Here is an 18,356-nt window from a genome sequence, read left to right on the forward strand (position 1 = left end):
TGATGGTGTCCCCCTCTTAGGCTTTCCAACCCTACAGACGTACGTGACATCACCCAGTTGGTGGCACTTAAGAAGTAGAACATGGCGTTCACTTTTTGGCCAAGGAACCCTTAGTTGCCAACCGAAAGAGAACGAGACAGGATAGCATTCACCATTGCTAGTTTACTCTAATATGGTCGATCCTTATGCACGATGCTCCATTATGTCCGCGAAGACACCTTTTTTTTTTTGTCTTTTCCGCTTGCCTTGAGAAAACTTAGCTTAACGAGGCTCAATTTTCAACATCAAGCTTTACATCTCGTCCTTTTTGTTGCCACCACCTCGACCCTCTGTAGATGCTATACGTACATGTAACCACCATATCCGCACAGCCAGCAGCTGATTCTTGCATGCAGTAGATGCAGTCTTTGTGTACTTGCATCTCTTATACTAGCTTGTGGGAAGGTCCAACTTATTGGAATGTCCACCAAAAGATGGCATTACAAAATTTGATTCGCGAGCTGCACTACCCAGTGGCTGTTTTCAAGCTCATCATTCTCCTCTCCACGATGCCCTCTCTGGTAAACAATATAAATAGCGGAATCGAGCTGTTTAGGATTTACCCTGGTTGTGTTGGGAACGACATCTCCTTCTCTTTTCCTGGTTGAGTTTGGTTGTAAGCCTCCGAAGAGCGTCTCGGTGCCTGTGAAGCTAAGACATGGATGCTCAAGCAAGGCACAGCGTCGGTGAGGAATCCATGCATGCCGTGGTCTTCCTCGACTGGAAGGGCAGATCCTGCATGCCCACCAAGCATGGTGGCATGCGAGCTGCTGCCTTCTTGTTAGGTCTCTCTCTCTCTCTCTCTCTCTATCTCTCTATCTATCTAATCTAATCTAATCTGTCTATACTCGAGTTTTGTTCTTTCTTTGCTGCAGGACTTCAAGCACTGGAGATGATGGCCATTGCAGCTGTAGGCAACAACCTCATAACCTATGTGTTCAACGACATGCACTTCCCTCTATCCAAATCCGCAAACATAGTGACCAACTTCATAGGCACTGTGTTCCTTCTCTCTCTGCTCGGTGGATTCTTGTCAGACTCTTATCTTGGGAGCTTCCGCACTATGTTGGCTTTCGGCTTCGTCGAGCTTTCGGTATGTCTTCTCACTTCAACTGCATGTTTCAGGTTCCAAACACAACCATCTGAACAAGCTTTTTCTGTTGTCGATGTCAGGGCTTCTTACTGCTCACGGTGCAAGCACACCTCCCCCAACTGAGGCCTCCTCACTGCAACATGATGTCGGAAGGAGGCGATCGCTGCGTGGAGGCCAAAGGATTCGAGGCACTCGTATTCTACACTGCACTCTACTTGGTGGCCTTGGGGAGCGGCTGCCTCAAACCCAACATCATCTCTCATGGGGCTGACCAGTTCACCAAGGACGATCCCAACCACTCCAAGAAGCTCTCGACGTACTTCAACACCGCATACTTCAGCTTCTGCGTCGGAGAACTCATCGCTCTAACAGTTCTTGTCTGGGTCCAGACTCGGTCGGGAATGGATGTCGGCTTCAGTTTGTCGGCCGCCACCATGGCCGCCGGCCTCATTAGCTTGATCTGTGGCATGTTGTACTACAGAAACAAGCCCCCACGGGGGTCCCTTTTCACCCCAATTGCAAGAGTAAGCTCTGTTAATTCCCTGTCACTGTTCTATCGGATAGCCATTCATGATCGCTTAAGCTGTTGAACTTGTGGCAGGTTCTTGTGGCAGCAATCATCAAGAGAAAACAAGTTTCCCCCAACACTAAGCTGCTTCGTCAAGGCAGCGTCCACACCGAAAAGTTCAGGTTAGCTCGAATTCTTTGTCCACCATCCTTTTGTTCGATTGAATTCTGAGACAAGTTTGTCCCAACCATTTCCAGGTTCTTGGACAAAGCATGCATGCAGATCCAGGGAGTGGCCGACAGGAAGCAGAGCTCATGGACGCTGTGCACGGTCGCCCAAGTCGAGCAGGTGAAGATAATCCTCTCCGTGATCCCGATATTTGCATGCACCATCATCTTCAACACCATACTGGCCCAGCTCCAGACCTTCTCGGTGCAACAAGGAAGCGCCATGAACACTCAGGTCACCGAAGCATTCGAGATCCCCCCTGCTTCCCTGCAGGCCATCCCCTACCTCATGCTCATCGTCCTTGTCCCCCTCTACGAGATCGGCTTCGTGCCGCTCGCTCGAAGGTTCACCAAGACGGACTCCGGCATCTCCTCGCTGCAGCGCATCGGCTTGGGCCTCTTCACCGTGACGTTCTCCATGGTCTCAGCCGCGCTGGTGGAGAAGAAGAGGCGAGAGCTTGCCGTTGGCTCAGACAAGCAACTCTCCATCTTCTGGATCGCACCACAGTTCCTCATATTCGGCGTCTCGGAGATGTTCACAGCCGTGGGTCTCATCGAGTTCTTCTACGAGCAGTCCATGGCCGGGATGCAGTCCTTCCTCACCGCCATGACCTACTGCTCCTACTCATTTGGGTTCTACCTCAGCTCTCTCCTCGTCTCCCTGGTGAACAAGGTGTCATCCGGAGCTCACAGGAGTGGGTGGCTCAGTGACAACAACTTGGACAAGGACAGATTGGACCTCTTCTATTGGCTCCTTGCAGCACTCAGCCTCGTCAACTTCGTCAACTACCTGTACTGGTCCAGATGGTACTCATACAATCCATCTGCAGACTCTGCTGCCATCAACCCGCCCTGTGCCGAAGAAGACTACAGCAGCTTCACCTCCTCAAAGCTCATGGAAGCTCAGAATATTCCACTCTAAAAGAACCATTAAGTCCACAATACCCTCTTACTAATTATTCCTCTAACTTTTTAGCACTGCACCCAACTTAGTGGTGGAATGATACTGCTCTTTATCATGCTTTGCTTCCTTTAATAATTGAGTACTGTCCCACAATAAAAGGAGTGTTCAAAGCAAGTTAGGTCTAATCCCATTAGGAACATCCACTAACCTTTGTTTTCCTTCCATGACATGTTATAGTGATGAGAAGGAACTAAAGTTGGATGACCAGTTGGAAAGCACAGCAGAGTGCTGTGTCTCAGTTGCACCAGAAAAGCAAAATGGGAGTGGAGTAGTAGACCTTTAATCTCATATTACTTTAATCAAAGAACAAAGAAAATTGACATTATTCAGTGATCAGAATACAGTTTGTTTTTCTACTCATGTGATTTATACAAAGAAACCACTGAAAGCAACTCAAAGTCTGTCAATCCTTCATGCAGTCTGTCTTTGGTAAACTCTGTCTAAGATAAGCTGACAAGAAGATAAAAGAGATTTACATGCAGATTGGAGAAATATGTAGAGGAAGGTGTCATGATACTCTAAATTCTTGATGGATCAAAATGGAGTTTCATGCAACTAAGAATCTACTTTCTGATACCAACCTACTAAAGGTTGTAGATTTAAGCCCAAATGTAAACCTACATTTCCAAGAAAGTGATGTTGTTCTGATAGCTGGTGGTTTTGATTGCTTGTTACTGCAAACCCTTAAAAGAAGTCAAGTGTCATGATTTAAGATGACAAACTTCATATTACCAAATGGTGAATCTGAACCCATAATCTTTAGATAGGATCAGTGGAAGTTCTTTAGGGTTTATGGAATCCTTGAGCCATGCAGGCCATGAACAATAATTTACTGTGTTAGTGTGGGTTTATGAGAGGTTTGGCTTATGGAATCCTTGAACTAATGGTTGGTGACAAGTTCTGTAACATCTGAGAGTCCCCAATCCATACAACACTCTGCACCATTTCACACACACAGCATGAGCCAAGCTCACAACAAATGTCTTGCGAGATGATCCCATTCCCATTCCCATTCATTTTAGTGTTGCCATTGGCAATTATTATCATGTGTCATTTTCTCAAACACCTTGTCATTTATCGGTTCTTGCACTTGCGTCCATCAACGTCTGCCAGCAGAGAAGCAAATCATGGTAGAAATCGCTTCACATCGCCATGCTGTTTCTTCCTCATCGTTGCTCTGGTTTGAAATGTTGTTGATGGTTGGGTCGATGAAGGCAGGCATCGAGAGGCCGCAGCAGCAGTCGGAGAAGAAGCAACGCGGCAGGCCGCCGCTACGCGCGAGGGCGGCCGCCCTGCTCTGCGCGGCCTGCTTCCTCCTGGGTGTGCTCTTCAGCAGGGGAGTCGACTTCCTGCCATCGGATGACAGAGCAAGAGCTGCTTCCTCTTCTTGCGATCCGAACATCGCCAACTCCGCGCAGGACTGCGAGCGCAACCGCGTACGCAATGCTTCCTGTTAACCCCCTCCCGACTCGACGTTAAGCTCACCCATTGCTACGTGTGTTCGTAGAGATTAGGCGAACCCAATCCGAGAGACATAAGGAGGGAAGTATCGAACACCCGTCGAGCAATCCGGTGAGCGCACTTCTCACGGACTCCCCGCCATGATCCGCTTTGCTCGTCTCAATTCGACCTCTCTCTATCCATCCATCTCAAGGTCCTTGGAAAAGTTCGTCGCATCGTTGGAGACGGAACTGGCAGCAGCGAGGACGAACAGCCTCGGACGAGGCCCGAAGAAGGCGTTCGTCGTCGTCGGAATCAACACCGCTTTCAGCAGCAAGAAGCGGCGGGAATCGGTTCGAGCGACATGGATGCCGAGAGGTCGTAGAGACAAGGCTTCTTCTCCCTTTCTTCGTTTCGATGCTCAGCGGACGAGGAGTACCGTTCTGTTCCTTCTGCAGGATCGAAGCTGAGGAGATTGGAAGAGGAGAAGGGCGTGGTCGTGCGGTTCGTGATCGGCCGCAGTGCCACGCCCGGAGGAGCTCTTGATCGGGCGATCGACGAAGAAGACGCAAAGACGAAGGACTTCCTGAGGCTGGAGCACTTGGAGGGATACCATGAGCTCTCCACGAAGACCAAGGTGTTCTTCGCGACGGCGGTAGCCACGTGGGACGCCGATTTCTACGCCAAGGTTGACGATGACGTGCATGTCAATCTCGGTCAGCTCTCACCATATATAATTCCATCACCAATAAATACGGATTAAGCTCTTAATTTACGACGCTATAAAATAATAATGATAACTGTATATGTTAATTTTTCATCATCGAACTCTATAGAAAATAATATTCTTAGTTAAATGAATATATATACATATATATTATAATTTTTGTCTTTCTATTCATCTATAGGTCTTTTTAGAATATTTAATTATATATTATATTTGTTTTTTCACATATAAATTAACCAATAATTTACAAAGCTCAATAAATTCATTCCATCAACACTAATTTATAACAATAATAAGACATACTATTTCAACTATTTGGAATTAATATTTGGATTTTTTTAGTATACAAAAAAATATCTTTATACACTAAAAAAAATATTATTTATAATATTTAGTAAAATATTCTTTTTTAAACCTATTTTTGTAACACTTATATCATATCTTCGCCTACAAGCCATCTTAAAATATTTCTTATCGGATTTAGGTCTAATTCTATACATGTAACATAATATTTTCATCTCAGTAAGAGATAAATAAATTAAGCATTAGTTTATTCTTTTCTTCCGACATAAATCGATTCTAAACAAATTTTTATATATTTACCTTAATATTCTCATCCCTATTATATATGTCATCATTCTAAAAGTTTCATTTTCGATCGATTATTTAAATTCATATGAACGTAAGTCTTAAGATTGTTCTTTTACGACTTATGTGAGTTATATTATTTCAGGAATGCTTATCGCAACCCTTGCTCGACATCGAACCACACCAAGAGTATACATTGGATGCATGAAATCCGATCAAGTTTTGTTCCAAAAGTAAGATCGAGGTTGTGTTTGTCATGATATTTTGTGCAAAGCTATCTCATCTCTTCTTTTCTTTATCTAGGGATGCCAAGTATCATGAACCAGAGTTTTGGAAGTTTGGAGAGGAAGGGAACAAGTACCTTAGACATGCCACTGGCCAAATCTATGCCATCTCCAAAGATCTTGCTTTATATATCTCCATAAATGCGTAAGTTTAAATCTCCTATATTCTTGATACATACATATCTAAATAATCTACTATATATTTGCCAAAGAGTAATAAAGAAAAGAGGAGAAAAGAAATTAGATGCACAAAATGAATTAGTAGAAGAAATATTTAGTTATTTGTTTTATTATGTAAAATTGCTTCATAATTTGAAATTAATGTACTGACAAAAAATAAATATAAATTTTAATAATTATGAAGAATTAATTAGATGAGTCGAAAGATCGACCGAAAAAAAGATTGAAAACGAACCAAAATGGTTAAGTCCATTCTAAATAATATGATCTTAAATATTTATGTCTAACTTATATTGTAGTATATTCATGTAAATATTATAATATCTTATGTTTGCAAAAGAGCAACAAAGAAAAGAAATTAGATGCACAAAATGAATTAGTGGAAGAAATATTTAGTTAATCATTTTCTTATGTCAAAAATTCAGAAATTATTACAGAAAATTGCTTCATAGTTTGAAATTAATGTACTGACAATAAATAAATATAAATTTTAATAATTAGGAAGAATTAATTAGATGAGTCGAAAGATCGACCGAAAAAAAGATTGAAAACGAACCAAAATGGTTAAGTCAATTCTAAATAATATGATCTTAAATATTTATGTCTAACTTATATTATAGTATATTAATGTAAATATTATAATATCTTATATTTGCAAAAGAGCAACAAAGAAAAGAAAAGAAATTAGATGCACAAAATGAATCAGTGGAAGAAATATTTAGTTAATCATTTTCTTATGTCAAATATTCAGAAATTATTACAGAAAATTGCTACATAATTTGAAATTAATGTACTGACAATAAATAAATATAAATTTTAATAATTAGGAAGAATTAATTAGATGAGCTGAAAGATCGACTGAAAAAAAGATTGAAAACGAACCAAAATGGTTAAGTCCATTCTAAATATTATGATCTTAAATATTTATGTCTAACTTATATTATAGTATATTCATGTAAATATTATAATATATTATATTTGCAAAAGAGCAACAAAGAAAAGAAATTAGATGCACAAAATGAATTAGTGGAAGAAATATTTAGTTAATCATTTTCTTATGTAAAAAATTCAGAAATTATTACAGAAAATTGCTTCATAGTTTGAAATTAATGTACTGACAATAAATAAATATAAATTTTAATAATTAGGAAGAATTAATTAGATGAGTCGAAAGATCGACCGAAAAAAAGATTGAAAACAAACCAAAATGGTTAAGTCAATTCTAAATAATATTATCTCAAATGTTTTATGTATAACTTATATTATAGTATATTCATGTAAATATTATACTATCTTATATGTGGTGAGTCATTAATCTCTCTATTTTGTAGGCCAATACTTCACAAGTATGCAAACGAGGATGTATCCTTAGGTTCGTGGCTGATTGGCTTGGAAGTTGAACACATCGATGAACGAGGAATGTGTTGTGGAACACCTCCTGGTATTTTTATACGTGTATATACACACACACACCCCCCAAACAACAATCCATCCATGAAATAATCGACTAAACAACATGCTTTATTCTTGTCTATTAGTTTTAAGAGATGTGAAACACAACATTGCACTAATATTTAATTGCATCCATTTTTAGTATCAAAATTGTATTAAGATTTTACTTTTTATTCTAATAAAAAAATATTTAGGTTTTATTGTTATACAAAATGACTTTATTATTATGGCTTTACATAACAATGTAATGTAAATACGAATACAAAGTCTTTTGTATACTCGCTCACATAAATATTAAAGAAATTTTCATTCATTATCTTTAAATTCTTTAGACTCTAAAAAAATTTATTTTAGTTAAAAAATAAAAAATATGTACACTAACATATTTAAATTCTTTATGCTCTAAAAAGTTGATTAATAGAATGTATATATATATATGGATTATTGTTGACTTTAATGATGGATGCCATATATTTTTGTAGATTGTGAATGGAAGATACAAAGTGGGGATATTTGCATTGCATCATTCGATTGGACATGTAGTGGAGTCTGCAAGCCGGTCGATAGGATGGTGGAAGTCCACACCAAATGCGGTGAAGGGAATGAGGCAATTTGGAATGCTCTTCCTTAGATCACATTCTAATCACTGGTAATAGTAATTACTTGGCCTAATAAATCAACAATAATGTGGCCATATTTGCTTTCATAGCATCATTTGAAGTGTCATCAAATTATTTTTCTCATTAATTCAAATATTTTATATCTCAATCATTTGATATGGACCCATTATGGGTGATACAGAACATGTATCGTGTGTCGATATGTTTGGTACAATTCAATACGTATATAACTGATCGATAAAATAAATTAATTTAATATATAAATTTAATGAGATAAATATATTGATGAACCATCTGATATATATATATATATATATATATATATATATATATATATATATATATATATATATATATATATATATATACATATATATATATATATACTTTTTTCTTTATCTATAAAAAATGACCAAAGTTAATCGATTATAATAAATATATATATTTTTTAAAAGTATTATATAATAAAAAAAATTGACTAATTTCATTCAAACATATCTGCTGAGAGAATCAAATAATAAATATTTGTGAGAATTATATGCTAATAAAATTAGACGGATAAATGTGAGGATCATTCCAAACACCCGTCCCCGGAAATTTGGCCCTCCGATGTACCGAATCGCTGGGCCCGGACCACACGGGTCCCGCAAACCAGGTCAGTGAGAGAGTCACGGAGCATTTGGTAGGCAGTGCGTTTTCCGCGTAGGACAAAGTGGTCGCGGACACGAGAGGCGTGGCGGCTTCGCGGCCCGTGACACGCGATATGGTCGAGCGCGCGCTCCCGGGCCGGTCCTCCGAAATGGTTGTACCCGAAACTGTACCTGTTGGCGTGGCGATCAATAGACGGCATGGCCAGGTGGGACCTACCCCTCCGTCTAAAGTGCGGTTTAAGTCGGGGAAGCTTATGAGTTCGTTCTTCCCGTTTCGCGCCTCTGTCTCTCTCTGCTGCCTCCTCTTTTCCCCTCGTCGCTTCGTCGTCCGCCTCCTCCTTCTCCTCGACTCGTCCCCTGATCGTCCATGGCGTCTCTAGGGCTCGGTCTCTGCGGTTACCCCTCGTCCCACGCGAAGGCGCTGCTCCGTTCTCGACTCGGATCCCGGCGGGGGAGGAAGAGGCAGGTCGTGGCTCGAGGCTCCGTTGGCCAGCAGCCGCTCACCGCCAGCGGCCGGCCCACCTCCGAATCGAGGAATCCCTTTCCGGGTGCCGCCTCTTCCCACCCCTATCTCACGTAATGTTTGGACATTCGTTCCTTGTTCATCAAGAATTGCTGCAGCGTTGTCATGTCGGTTCTTGTTTCTTGGTCAAGTGAGGCTGTTGTCATGTCAGGTAGTTGGTGATGTGCTCGAATCGAGGGGTTCCAGCTACTGATGTTGCGCTAATGTTCTTCCCATCCCTATCTCACCTAATGTTTGGGCGTTGGTCTGGAGCGTTATCCTTTCGGCACTTGTTTCTTGGTCAGGTGAGAGTGAAGTAGGTTAGTTCGTCATCTGCTCAAATCGAGGGGTTCTTGCCGCGAATCATGATGTTCCTCACCCTCGTGGAACGTGAAGAACCGGATGTGGATCGGTCACGTTCCTTGCATCATTGTTTCCTCGTGGCCACAGAATAGGAAACAATACTGTGTCTATTAACTTGTCACCGACTAGAAAATAGAAATTCAAGAAGAATTTGGATTCACTAGCCCAAATAGAATTAGTGATCAGTGGTGTGAGGAGGGAGAAGGAAAAACCTTAGAAGACTTTTTTTTTGGAAACAATACAAAATCATGTTATCGGATGTCTCCGAAGAGACATAATACAAACACAAATACAAAAACACAGTTACTAGATCTGTATCAGGCAGTGATGTGGCCAAGTCTTGCATCACTGGATCGGTGGACCGACCAGTGAGTCAGTGGATTGGAGCTAGCTCTTCTGCCATGATTGAATCTGCTGATTTCTTGATGATTTTTAATGTTCACTACATATAGTCATTTGGCGCCTAGCGCTTTTTAAATCACTGGTTGATCATATAGTCATTTCCTCATATTTTCAGGTCTGTGCTTGCATGTGTTTTAATTTCAACATAGTTTTAGTCCTCCAACAAGGAATGAACCAATAACAATGACATTGAAACTGGAAATTCTTTACTTCCAATACTTCATCATTGGAAACTACATTTCTTGTTTACTCGTTTTAAGGAATAATTACATCTAATCAGGTAATCATGCTGTAATAATATGACACCCGATTGAGTTTTTTTACATGGTAAAGACTTCAGTGATGGTAATTTTAGTTGGGAAAGCTAGCAATATGTGCACTGGAGTTGCAGAAACAATTATTCCATTAGACAATATATCCTTTGAATACTTTGGTCTAGCATTTCAATTTACAAACCTAATTTATTGTCACCATATTGACTTCTTAGATTACTGTTCCACTGAAAATTTCTTCTAATCATTATGTGTCGCTCAGGGAAGCTGGAAGCAGATGTAGTTGTTATCGGAAGCGGTATTGGTGGATTATGTTGTGCTGGTCTTTTAGCTAGATATCAGCAGGATGTTCTTGTCTTAGAAAGTCATGATCTTCCTGGAGGTGCTGCTCATTCATTTGAAGTGAAGGGGTATAAATTTGATTCAGGACCATCTTTATTCTCGGGATTTCAGTCAAGAGGACCTCAAGCTAATCCTCTTTCACAGGTTATTCCTGATGTCATATGTAGATATCTGTCTATCAAATAGATCTTTTCTTGAAGCAAAAAAAGAATAGTGCACAATGTGGTCATCCAAAGCTCTCTATTTGGTATTAGATGCGTTAGTCAACATCTGAAACAAATGCAACTATGTATTAATTATAAACTTAGATAGGGAATGCATGGTAGCATCTTCTGCTATCACCATAATCTGCATATGAACTAGGTAGTTGAGCAAAAGCAATAGTTTAGTCAATGCATCTGTTGATTGCATAATCATATGTGACGGTAATATCTTGTTATTTGAGAAGCAGTTTCAGGAGTTTAGTCTTGGAGCAATTTTTGCTTGTTTTGTTGAATAACTATATTTCCTTTATCTTTCAGACAAAAATCTATCTATGGTTAGTTATATGCTTTCATGCTTGCTTCCTATGTATAACAATTGGACTTTTTACTAAATTTATCTTGTGATTGATGTTGAACATAAACCTCAGGTTCTTTTCTAAGTGATATACAATTTTTTTAAAGCATAACATTGATTTTTTTTTTTATAAACTTCAGGTTCTCAATGCAATAGGAGATGCAGTTCCATGTGCAACTTATGAGTCATTGATTTGCTTTTGATAAACTTTAGGTTCTTGATGCACTGGGAGAGCCAGTTCCATGTGCAACTTACGACTCATGGATGGTTTACGTTCCTGAAGGTGAATTCTTGTCACGGATTGGGCCTACAGAGTTTCTTAAGGTGATCAAGAGTTCAAGACTCTGATTTTATATATTAACTATATAATTTCATTTTTGTTATGGTTTTGCCAGAATCATCCTTGTTCTGACTGCATTACAAATCTAGCTTAATATAAAAATCATAATCCAACTCTTGAAAAACAACATGCATCGACAGTTGTTTGTCATGAAGCTATATAAGATATCAAAGATTATTTAGTGGTTGCAAAAAATTTAGTCTGCCATTTCTTTTTTAAAAAAACCTGCTGAATATAAGCTTGACACAGATCTATACATTATGCAACCAATAATCCAACCTTTGATGTATAAATAAATCTGTACTAAATAGGTTCTTTGATTTGTGTGTTTGACCTTTTCTGAGTACATGCTCGAATAGACGTCCACCATATGTAACTGTACATGCTGTGGTTGCAATCAGAATTTTCTATGGCAGCACTTCAATAAAACCACTTTGTCAAACACACTTTAATTTCTTATGCCTTTTTCAACACCAATCAACCCTTTTAATGTGACCAAATTATATTCCAAAAATCCTCACACTAATTATTTCTGAAAAAAATATAATTTAATCATCTATTCTTGTTGAATTTGTTGGTCTTTGACAAGTGTTTGACCAAATGGCTGTAGGAAGTATTACATTCTCATAAATATGCTTGTAGTGATTTACTAAAATTTTCTCTAAGAACTTCTTGAACTAACTAACCAGATAGGAAATATAAATATTTTCTGAATTTTGTGGTCAATCAAAACCAATATTAAAATCTAAGAGGATATTCTACTAGTTATATGTTGACGTGTTTGGGATAATTTTGCCCTGTGTTACCCTATGAATGACAATGTGGATATACATCAAGTACAATGAACCAGATCAAGATTTTGATGAAACAAATGTGTGTGATGCACACAATAATCATAGTTAACCTACACCACTGGTTTATATGAGTAGGGCTGAAGCTGCAATAGTACTTGGATCTAATCAGATGGGCAATTATAGGTGTGACCATGACAGAAATAACTGGATCCACACAATACAATAGCCAGGCTTGTGCCCAATTAGTGGAACCCACAATTAAGTCATTCTGGAATCTGATTCATTGCTTAACTATAATTAGGACTTATACAATAACCATACTCAGATGGATCCGATCCACATAATACAATAGCTAGGCCTTGTGGCTGATTAGTGGGACCCACAATTAAGTCATTCTCGAATCTGATTCTGGCTTAACCATAATTAGGACTTCTACAGTAACCATGCTTGGGCCTGATACGATGGTCAGCCCTATGTAAGTCCCACATGGTAATCGAAGTTGGACACATCGATTCTCAGTGGAACTCATATGGTAACCATATTTCGACCTGATCTGATGGTTAATCTGTGCGAAACCAGTGTAAAAATCTGATTGTCAATTTTAAGTGGGGTCCATGTAATTATCATGATTGAACTTGTTTAATTAGTGGGTCCTTAAGTGGGGTTAGCATGGCAAGCATGCTTGGACTTCTTTCGAGATTTGTGTTCTGACAAAGATAGAGGAAGACTCGAACTAGTGTTCTTTTGTGATGGTGAAGAGATGACTTCATTTATAAGGATGGTGGAGCAATGGCTCCACATGAGGATTAAATCCTTTGTCGAGAAGCATAAGCTCAAGTAATAACGTCAATCTTTCTATCTAAAACAGTATGCCAATGTTTTGTTGGGATATGTGTTGGCACAGCTTGGCAATCTTATAGCATCATCTTTCTTTTTTTAAGAAAATGTCATTTGTTTACTAAACACACACCTCGATGAGGAGACCTGAACCAAGATTTCCCCCTTTTCTTCATCCTTCCCCTTTAATTTTACTAGCATATATGTCATGGCACAGTGAAGGTATGTGCCAGTCACATGTATTGTGCTTGCAGCAAGTTGGTATAGATTGTTCTAGGCAAAATAAAACTTCAATTACAAGAATAATCATGGAACAGCTGAAATATAGATTTGCCATGTGATAAAATAAGTCATTTCACTGGACTTATGGACAGCCAATGATCTAATTCCATCCTGTTAGAGAACCTCAGTTTATTATTCTATATATGGTGCCATATAATTTTTTTTTTTTCATGAATTGTAAAGTTTTTTTACACAATCATGGTGATACAGTAAAGGTTTTCCTTCATCTATGAAGTTTAAATTTTCCTTTGCACTAAAGTTCATTGAGCAGTGTAGCAGTTTCAGATACCTGATGATTGATTATTTCTTTACAGGACCTAGAGACGTTTGTTAGTCTTGATGCTGTTCATGAGTGGAAAAAGCTTCTTGTGAGTGTGAACAATAAATTCCTTTGCATATATCTTTTCCCATAGCACCTATTTGGATGATATATGTTGTCCTTATTAAATACTAATCTCGTCAGATTCATCTGGCATCAAACTCTCGATTAGTGGTGTTATTCACTTGTAAAGGAAAAACCGCACACCATAATGAACCTGTGCATGTGATTGTTAATTGAACTTTTAATGTTTCCTCGACTATTAATTTTACAATTTTATGCAGCTGAAAATACTTCAACGGACATAACCTAGAACCAATTACCTGAGTTTATCACTGCTGAATCTTTTGGCTGTATAGTTTTATATCATATCTCAATCCACTGAAAAGCTATAAGAACTAGGTAGCCAAGAATTGCTTGTCGAAAGTGTAATTATAAGATGATTTCTTGTGAGATATTTTGCACTGTTATTGCATAAGGAACTCGGCCAGTCTCTTAACTTTTTATATTTTTAATATGGAAGATTTTGTCTTCTTTAGATGAGTTCTGGTTAACTTTTCTTTGTGATGTCTTAAATTGACTTGGTTAGATACACTTAAATGTATATGTATATGGAAAGTATATAGTCTGCATACTTTATATAACGTTGTAGACACCTACTTATGTGGAATATAAATATATTTATGCTTGCATATGAGCTTGTGTATTGTTTCTATGATAGGTTGTGAACCTGAGAAGTATATGTGGGAACTCTCTGCGTGGTTATTCAGCTTAGCGTACCTAAAGAAATATGCCATTATGGTCTCAACTAAGGTTGAGTTGAAAACCAAAATTTCCCAATCTTCTGTTCAAGTTCAAGTAGCTTTCCTTAAAACTCCCCATGCCAGCTGCTCATGCAATACTACATCAGAATCTAATGTATACTCAGATACGAGACCCAATCTTAGCTTAGGGAAACTTATAAAATTTCACCTGTGATCATTAATCTCCTGCCTTTCTCACTACCCATTTTTTGGTGTATGACTGCTACTAAATGCATTTTAGTTGCACATGCAGAATTTCATTGATCAAGTTCATTTTGTATACTTTAGCATTTCTTTACTGAAGCATAAATATTCCTTACTATTTTTTGATCCCAGATGTTTTAAATGTTTTACAAAATAACACTGCAGGAAGCAGTTCTTCCAATGTCTGCAGCTGCAATGGCTCTACCTCCTCTTTCTATTCGAGGGGATTGGGGCATTGTTTCCACTGCAGCAGCAAGATATGCTCCATCTCTCTTGAAATCATTTATCCAAATGGGGCCTCAAGGAGCTCTAGGTGCTACAAAACTTTTGAGACCCTTCTCAGAGATAATTGATTCTCTTGAGCTGAAACATCCTTTTGTTCGAAATTGGGTGGATCTGCTATGCTTTCTACTTGCAGGAGTTAAATCGGATGGCATAATATCAGCAGAAATTGTAAGTCCATTTCTGTTTACCTTATGAGGATTTGTGTGGTGATATGATTTTTCATTGTCTGTAAGTTTCTGAATTGTGTGAAAGACTGTAAACTTACAGATTGACAGTGGACTGTGCTTATTAAGAACCATTTTCCAACTTAAGCAGCCTTCTTAATCTTGATCGATTGGAATTGACTGTATCTGAGGTTTCAATTTCACATATTGCAAAGATAGCACAATTAAGACCGTTGAATGCATAAACTATACATAGGCAGCCTTTTTCTCTGAACCACTGAGAATAGTCAACAATCGTGTTCAATCTTTCCAATTTTCATTGCCTGTCTTTGCATCTACAGGGCCTATTTCTCTTTTTTTTTAAATATATATTTTGCTTTTTTGAAATTTACAGGTTTATATGTTTGCTGAATGGTATAAGCCAGGATGTGTGCTCGAGTACCCACTCAAGGGAAGTGGGGCTGTAGTAGATGCTCTTGTTCAAGGATTGAAGAAATATGGTGGAAGACTAGCACTTGGCAGTCATGTCGACAAAATTGTGGTTGAAAATGGTCGAGCCACGGGTGTTAAATTAAGTAGTGGGCACGTAAGTACTTGTGATCACTTTATGTAGGTCTTGATATATGTTTTCTCTCTCTTCTGGAAGTGAGAATTGAAGAGACTATCAACAAGTCTATCTACATGTACTTTTTGTTTCCAGTTTGTACGTGCCAAGAAAGCCGTTGTTAGCAATGCATCGATGTGGGATACACTCAATTTACTTCCTCCAGATGTTGTCCCAAATACTTACAAAGAACAAGTTGAAGCAACCCCTCAGTGTGAATCATTCATGCATCTTCATTTGGGATTTGATGCACAGGTCAGCTGATGAAAGATTCATGTAGACGTCTGTTATTTTTTGGTAAACTATTATTTACCTTTATAATTACATTGCTTTTCGAATATAATTCACCATAAATATCAAATTTTAGTGCATTTGATAAACACTAAACAGGATCTGCTGTCTGAATTTCTCTATCCCTTGGCTTCAGCATATACTTTTTCCATATAAGACCAGATGAGAATGTTACCAAAGCAATAATGAGAAAGAAATCATTGTGTTCCCTGTATTGTCGATTGTAGGTCTTTGTTGTTTGTCAAACATAAGTTCTTGTATTCTTTGCATTCAGAGATGCCTGTTTACATTAATTTCTATTATGGAACTGGAATGATGATTATTGGCGGGGGCAGAGCAAGAATTTATCTTTTTTCTTCTTTTTCTTGGGATGACTATTAATACAATTGTGATTAGATGAAATTATACAACCAAACAAGCACAATGTTTTTTTTATTCCATTTATTTCCATCATGTCATTGCAATAAACTATACCATGTGGGTGTATCCTAAGAGTGAATTAACTTTTTTGCATAATTGTCAACAGAAAAATCTCTTTTTTATATTATTAGTAGTCTTATATACTTGTCCATTCTGGGGAATGACTAACCTTAAGTATTTGACAGAATATTTCGGAAGACCTAGGGATCCATCACATAGTTGTTAATGATTGGAGCAGGGGTGTGGATGCTGATCAGAATGTTGTATTAATTTCGGTTCCAAGTGTTCATGGTAAAGGATTGGCGCCTCCTGGAAAGCATGTCTTGCATGCTTATACTCCTGGTACAGAACCCTATAGCTTGTGGGAAGGGCTCGACCGTAGAAGCATGGAATATCGAAAACTAAAGGAAGAGAGATCAGAGGTAGACAATAACTACACTATTGGTGTTACCTTTTTATTTTTAATTTTTGCTTTTATATCACTTTAGGTAGTCAAACAATGTCAGTTTATCAACATTTTTTGACAGGTGACTTCCATAGCATATGTTTCTTCCATGTATGCCTGTATTTACTGATTCTTTCTTTTATTCTATTGTCTCGTGTCAAACTTCCATTTGGAGTTCATATAAAAAGGACATTGAGAATTCATTAACGAATTAATCAGCAACTTTTGTGCTGCTCAGACAAACATATTGAAATTGCAGTGTCATTTTGTTTGTTTGATGCTAGTTTAAGTGCTTCCATTTATTGTCAAGTAGGATCAGCAAGACATCACATCCTTCATCTATATTTATTAGTTGAGGAGCAACTCACAGTTTCCAGTAGGTTTAAAAATAATTTAAACCAAAGGCAAAGGACAAAGTGAATTTGTCATTCTATCTGCTTTTGAATCCATGCACATGTGGAATGCATTGCTCAAGTTCTTGCAATCTGACATGTAACCGTTGTTATACCGTCTCATTTTGATGAATTCATGACCGATAATCTCCTCAGATATGTTGCTTCATGTGAAATTAAAAGTCCTTGCGATTTTCCGCGGACTGAGAAATGTTTTGTGGTCGCAGGTGATGTGGAGAGCAGTGGAGCGTGCTCTTGGCCCTGGATTTAGCCGTGAGAAATGTGATGTAAAATTAGTTGGAACGCCATTGACTCACCAGAGATTCCTCAGGAGGAACAGAGGAACGTATGGACCAGCTATAAAAGCTGGAGAAGCCACTTTCCCTGGCCATTCGACGCCTATTCCGCAGCTCTTTTGTTGTGGTGACTCAACATTTCCGGGGATAGGTGTCCCAGCGGTGGCAGCTAGTGGTGCCATAGTTGCCAATACTTTAGTTTCTGTATCGCAGCACTCTGATCTTCTGGATGCCATTGGGATTTGACTGTCACTGTGAGTTTCTTCTCCTTTCACCGTTGTTTCTTCTGAAGTAATTTTTATGTCTGGCACTCGAGTTGTTTCTGTTTACTGGCTTGCTCAGGTTTGAATGGTGGGCACTGCAACCTACAGTTGTAGCTGGAGATGCAAGATACCAATCACCGGAATACCAGCAATTGCGGCACAATTAATTGTAAACAGGAAGAATGGCCTGATATATATACACACACACACATTTTTCCATTGATTCAACTGTAAACGGTAATCTTGATTTCATATGTATGTCCTACTTTCATGGATCTCAGGCAATAAGTATGTTGTCATGTGAAGAGGTGTCCTACGATTGCTTCTTCAATATATTGGCCACATTTTGTAGGTTTTTATTTCTTTAGAGCTCGATTTTGCTATGGCTAAAACAAATCGGTGGATA

At 38.5% G+C, this 18,356-nt stretch overlaps 3 protein-coding genes across 3 annotated transcripts; all 3 read left to right on the forward strand.

Moving 5' to 3' along the window:
- The first annotated feature begins 452 nt into the window (after window positions 1–452).
- Window positions 453–3,481, forward strand: LOC135645789 (protein NRT1/ PTR FAMILY 4.4-like). The gene is made up of 5 exons (XM_065164524.1): window positions 453–824; window positions 915–1,132; window positions 1,213–1,656; window positions 1,734–1,822; window positions 1,898–3,481. Exons 1-5 carry the CDS (start codon window positions 698–700, stop codon window positions 2,787–2,789), a joined length of 1,770 nt encoding a protein of 589 aa, XP_065020596.1. The 5' UTR covers window positions 453–697; the 3' UTR covers window positions 2,790–3,481.
- A 558-nt stretch (window positions 3,482–4,039) lies between these two features.
- LOC135645709 (probable beta-1,3-galactosyltransferase 8) lies at window positions 4,040–6,019 on the forward strand. The gene is made up of 6 exons (XM_065164351.1): window positions 4,040–4,267; window positions 4,339–4,403; window positions 4,486–4,649; window positions 4,730–4,987; window positions 5,732–5,819; window positions 5,890–6,019. Exons 1-6 carry the CDS (start codon window positions 4,040–4,042, stop codon window positions 6,017–6,019), a joined length of 933 nt encoding a protein of 310 aa, XP_065020423.1.
- A 3,027-nt stretch (window positions 6,020–9,046) lies between these two features.
- Window positions 9,047–18,301, forward strand: LOC135646151 (prolycopene isomerase, chloroplastic-like). Its single transcript, XM_065165358.1, has 10 exons — window positions 9,047–9,320; window positions 10,574–10,797; window positions 11,425–11,535; window positions 13,779–13,832; window positions 14,956–15,243; window positions 15,634–15,825; window positions 15,940–16,098; window positions 16,740–16,976; window positions 17,619–17,941; window positions 18,030–18,301. Exons 1-9 carry the CDS (start codon window positions 9,140–9,142, stop codon window positions 17,931–17,933), a joined length of 1,761 nt encoding a protein of 586 aa, XP_065021430.1. The 5' UTR covers window positions 9,047–9,139; the 3' UTR covers window positions 17,934–17,941; window positions 18,030–18,301.
- The last annotated feature ends 55 nt before the right edge of the window (window positions 18,302–18,356 follow it).

This window comes from Musa acuminata, chromosome BXJ3-8 (genome assembly GCF_036884655.1).
Source record: "Musa acuminata AAA Group cultivar baxijiao chromosome BXJ3-8, Cavendish_Baxijiao_AAA, whole genome shotgun sequence".
NCBI lineage: Eukaryota > Viridiplantae > Streptophyta > Magnoliopsida > Zingiberales > Musaceae > Musa > Musa acuminata.

What these genes read in the sequence shown, in the direction of transcription:
- LOC135645789 (XM_065164524.1), top strand. Translation starts at nt 698, where the DNA reads ATGGATGCTCAAGCAAGGCACAGCGTCGGTGAGGAATCCATGCATGCC. An exon ending in TCGGCTTCGTCGAGCTTTCG is followed by an intron (nt 1,133 to 1,212) that starts GTATGTCTTCTC and finishes TGTCGATGTCAG; the next exon opens with GGCTTCTTACTGCTCACGGT. An exon ending in GTCCACACCGAAAAGTTCAG is followed by an intron (nt 1,823 to 1,897) that starts GTTAGCTCGAAT and finishes AACCATTTCCAG; the next exon opens with GTTCTTGGACAAAGCATGCA.
- LOC135645709 (XM_065164351.1), top strand. Translation starts at nt 4,040, where the DNA reads ATGAAGGCAGGCATCGAGAGGCCGCAGCAGCAGTCGGAGAAGAAGCAA. An exon ending in AGGACTGCGAGCGCAACCGC is followed by an intron (nt 4,268 to 4,338) that starts GTACGCAATGCT and finishes GTGTGTTCGTAG; the next exon opens with AGATTAGGCGAACCCAATCC. An exon ending in TGACGTGCATGTCAATCTCG is followed by an intron (nt 4,988 to 5,731) that starts GTCAGCTCTCAC and finishes ATATTATTTCAG; the next exon opens with GAATGCTTATCGCAACCCTT.
- LOC135646151 (XM_065165358.1), top strand. Translation starts at nt 9,140, where the DNA reads ATGGCGTCTCTAGGGCTCGGTCTCTGCGGTTACCCCTCGTCCCACGCG. An exon ending in GGCCTACAGAGTTTCTTAAG is followed by an intron (nt 11,536 to 13,778) that starts GTGATCAAGAGT and finishes ATTTCTTTACAG; the next exon opens with GACCTAGAGACGTTTGTTAG. An exon ending in GCATAATATCAGCAGAAATT is followed by an intron (nt 15,244 to 15,633) that starts GTAAGTCCATTT and finishes TGAAATTTACAG; the next exon opens with GTTTATATGTTTGCTGAATG.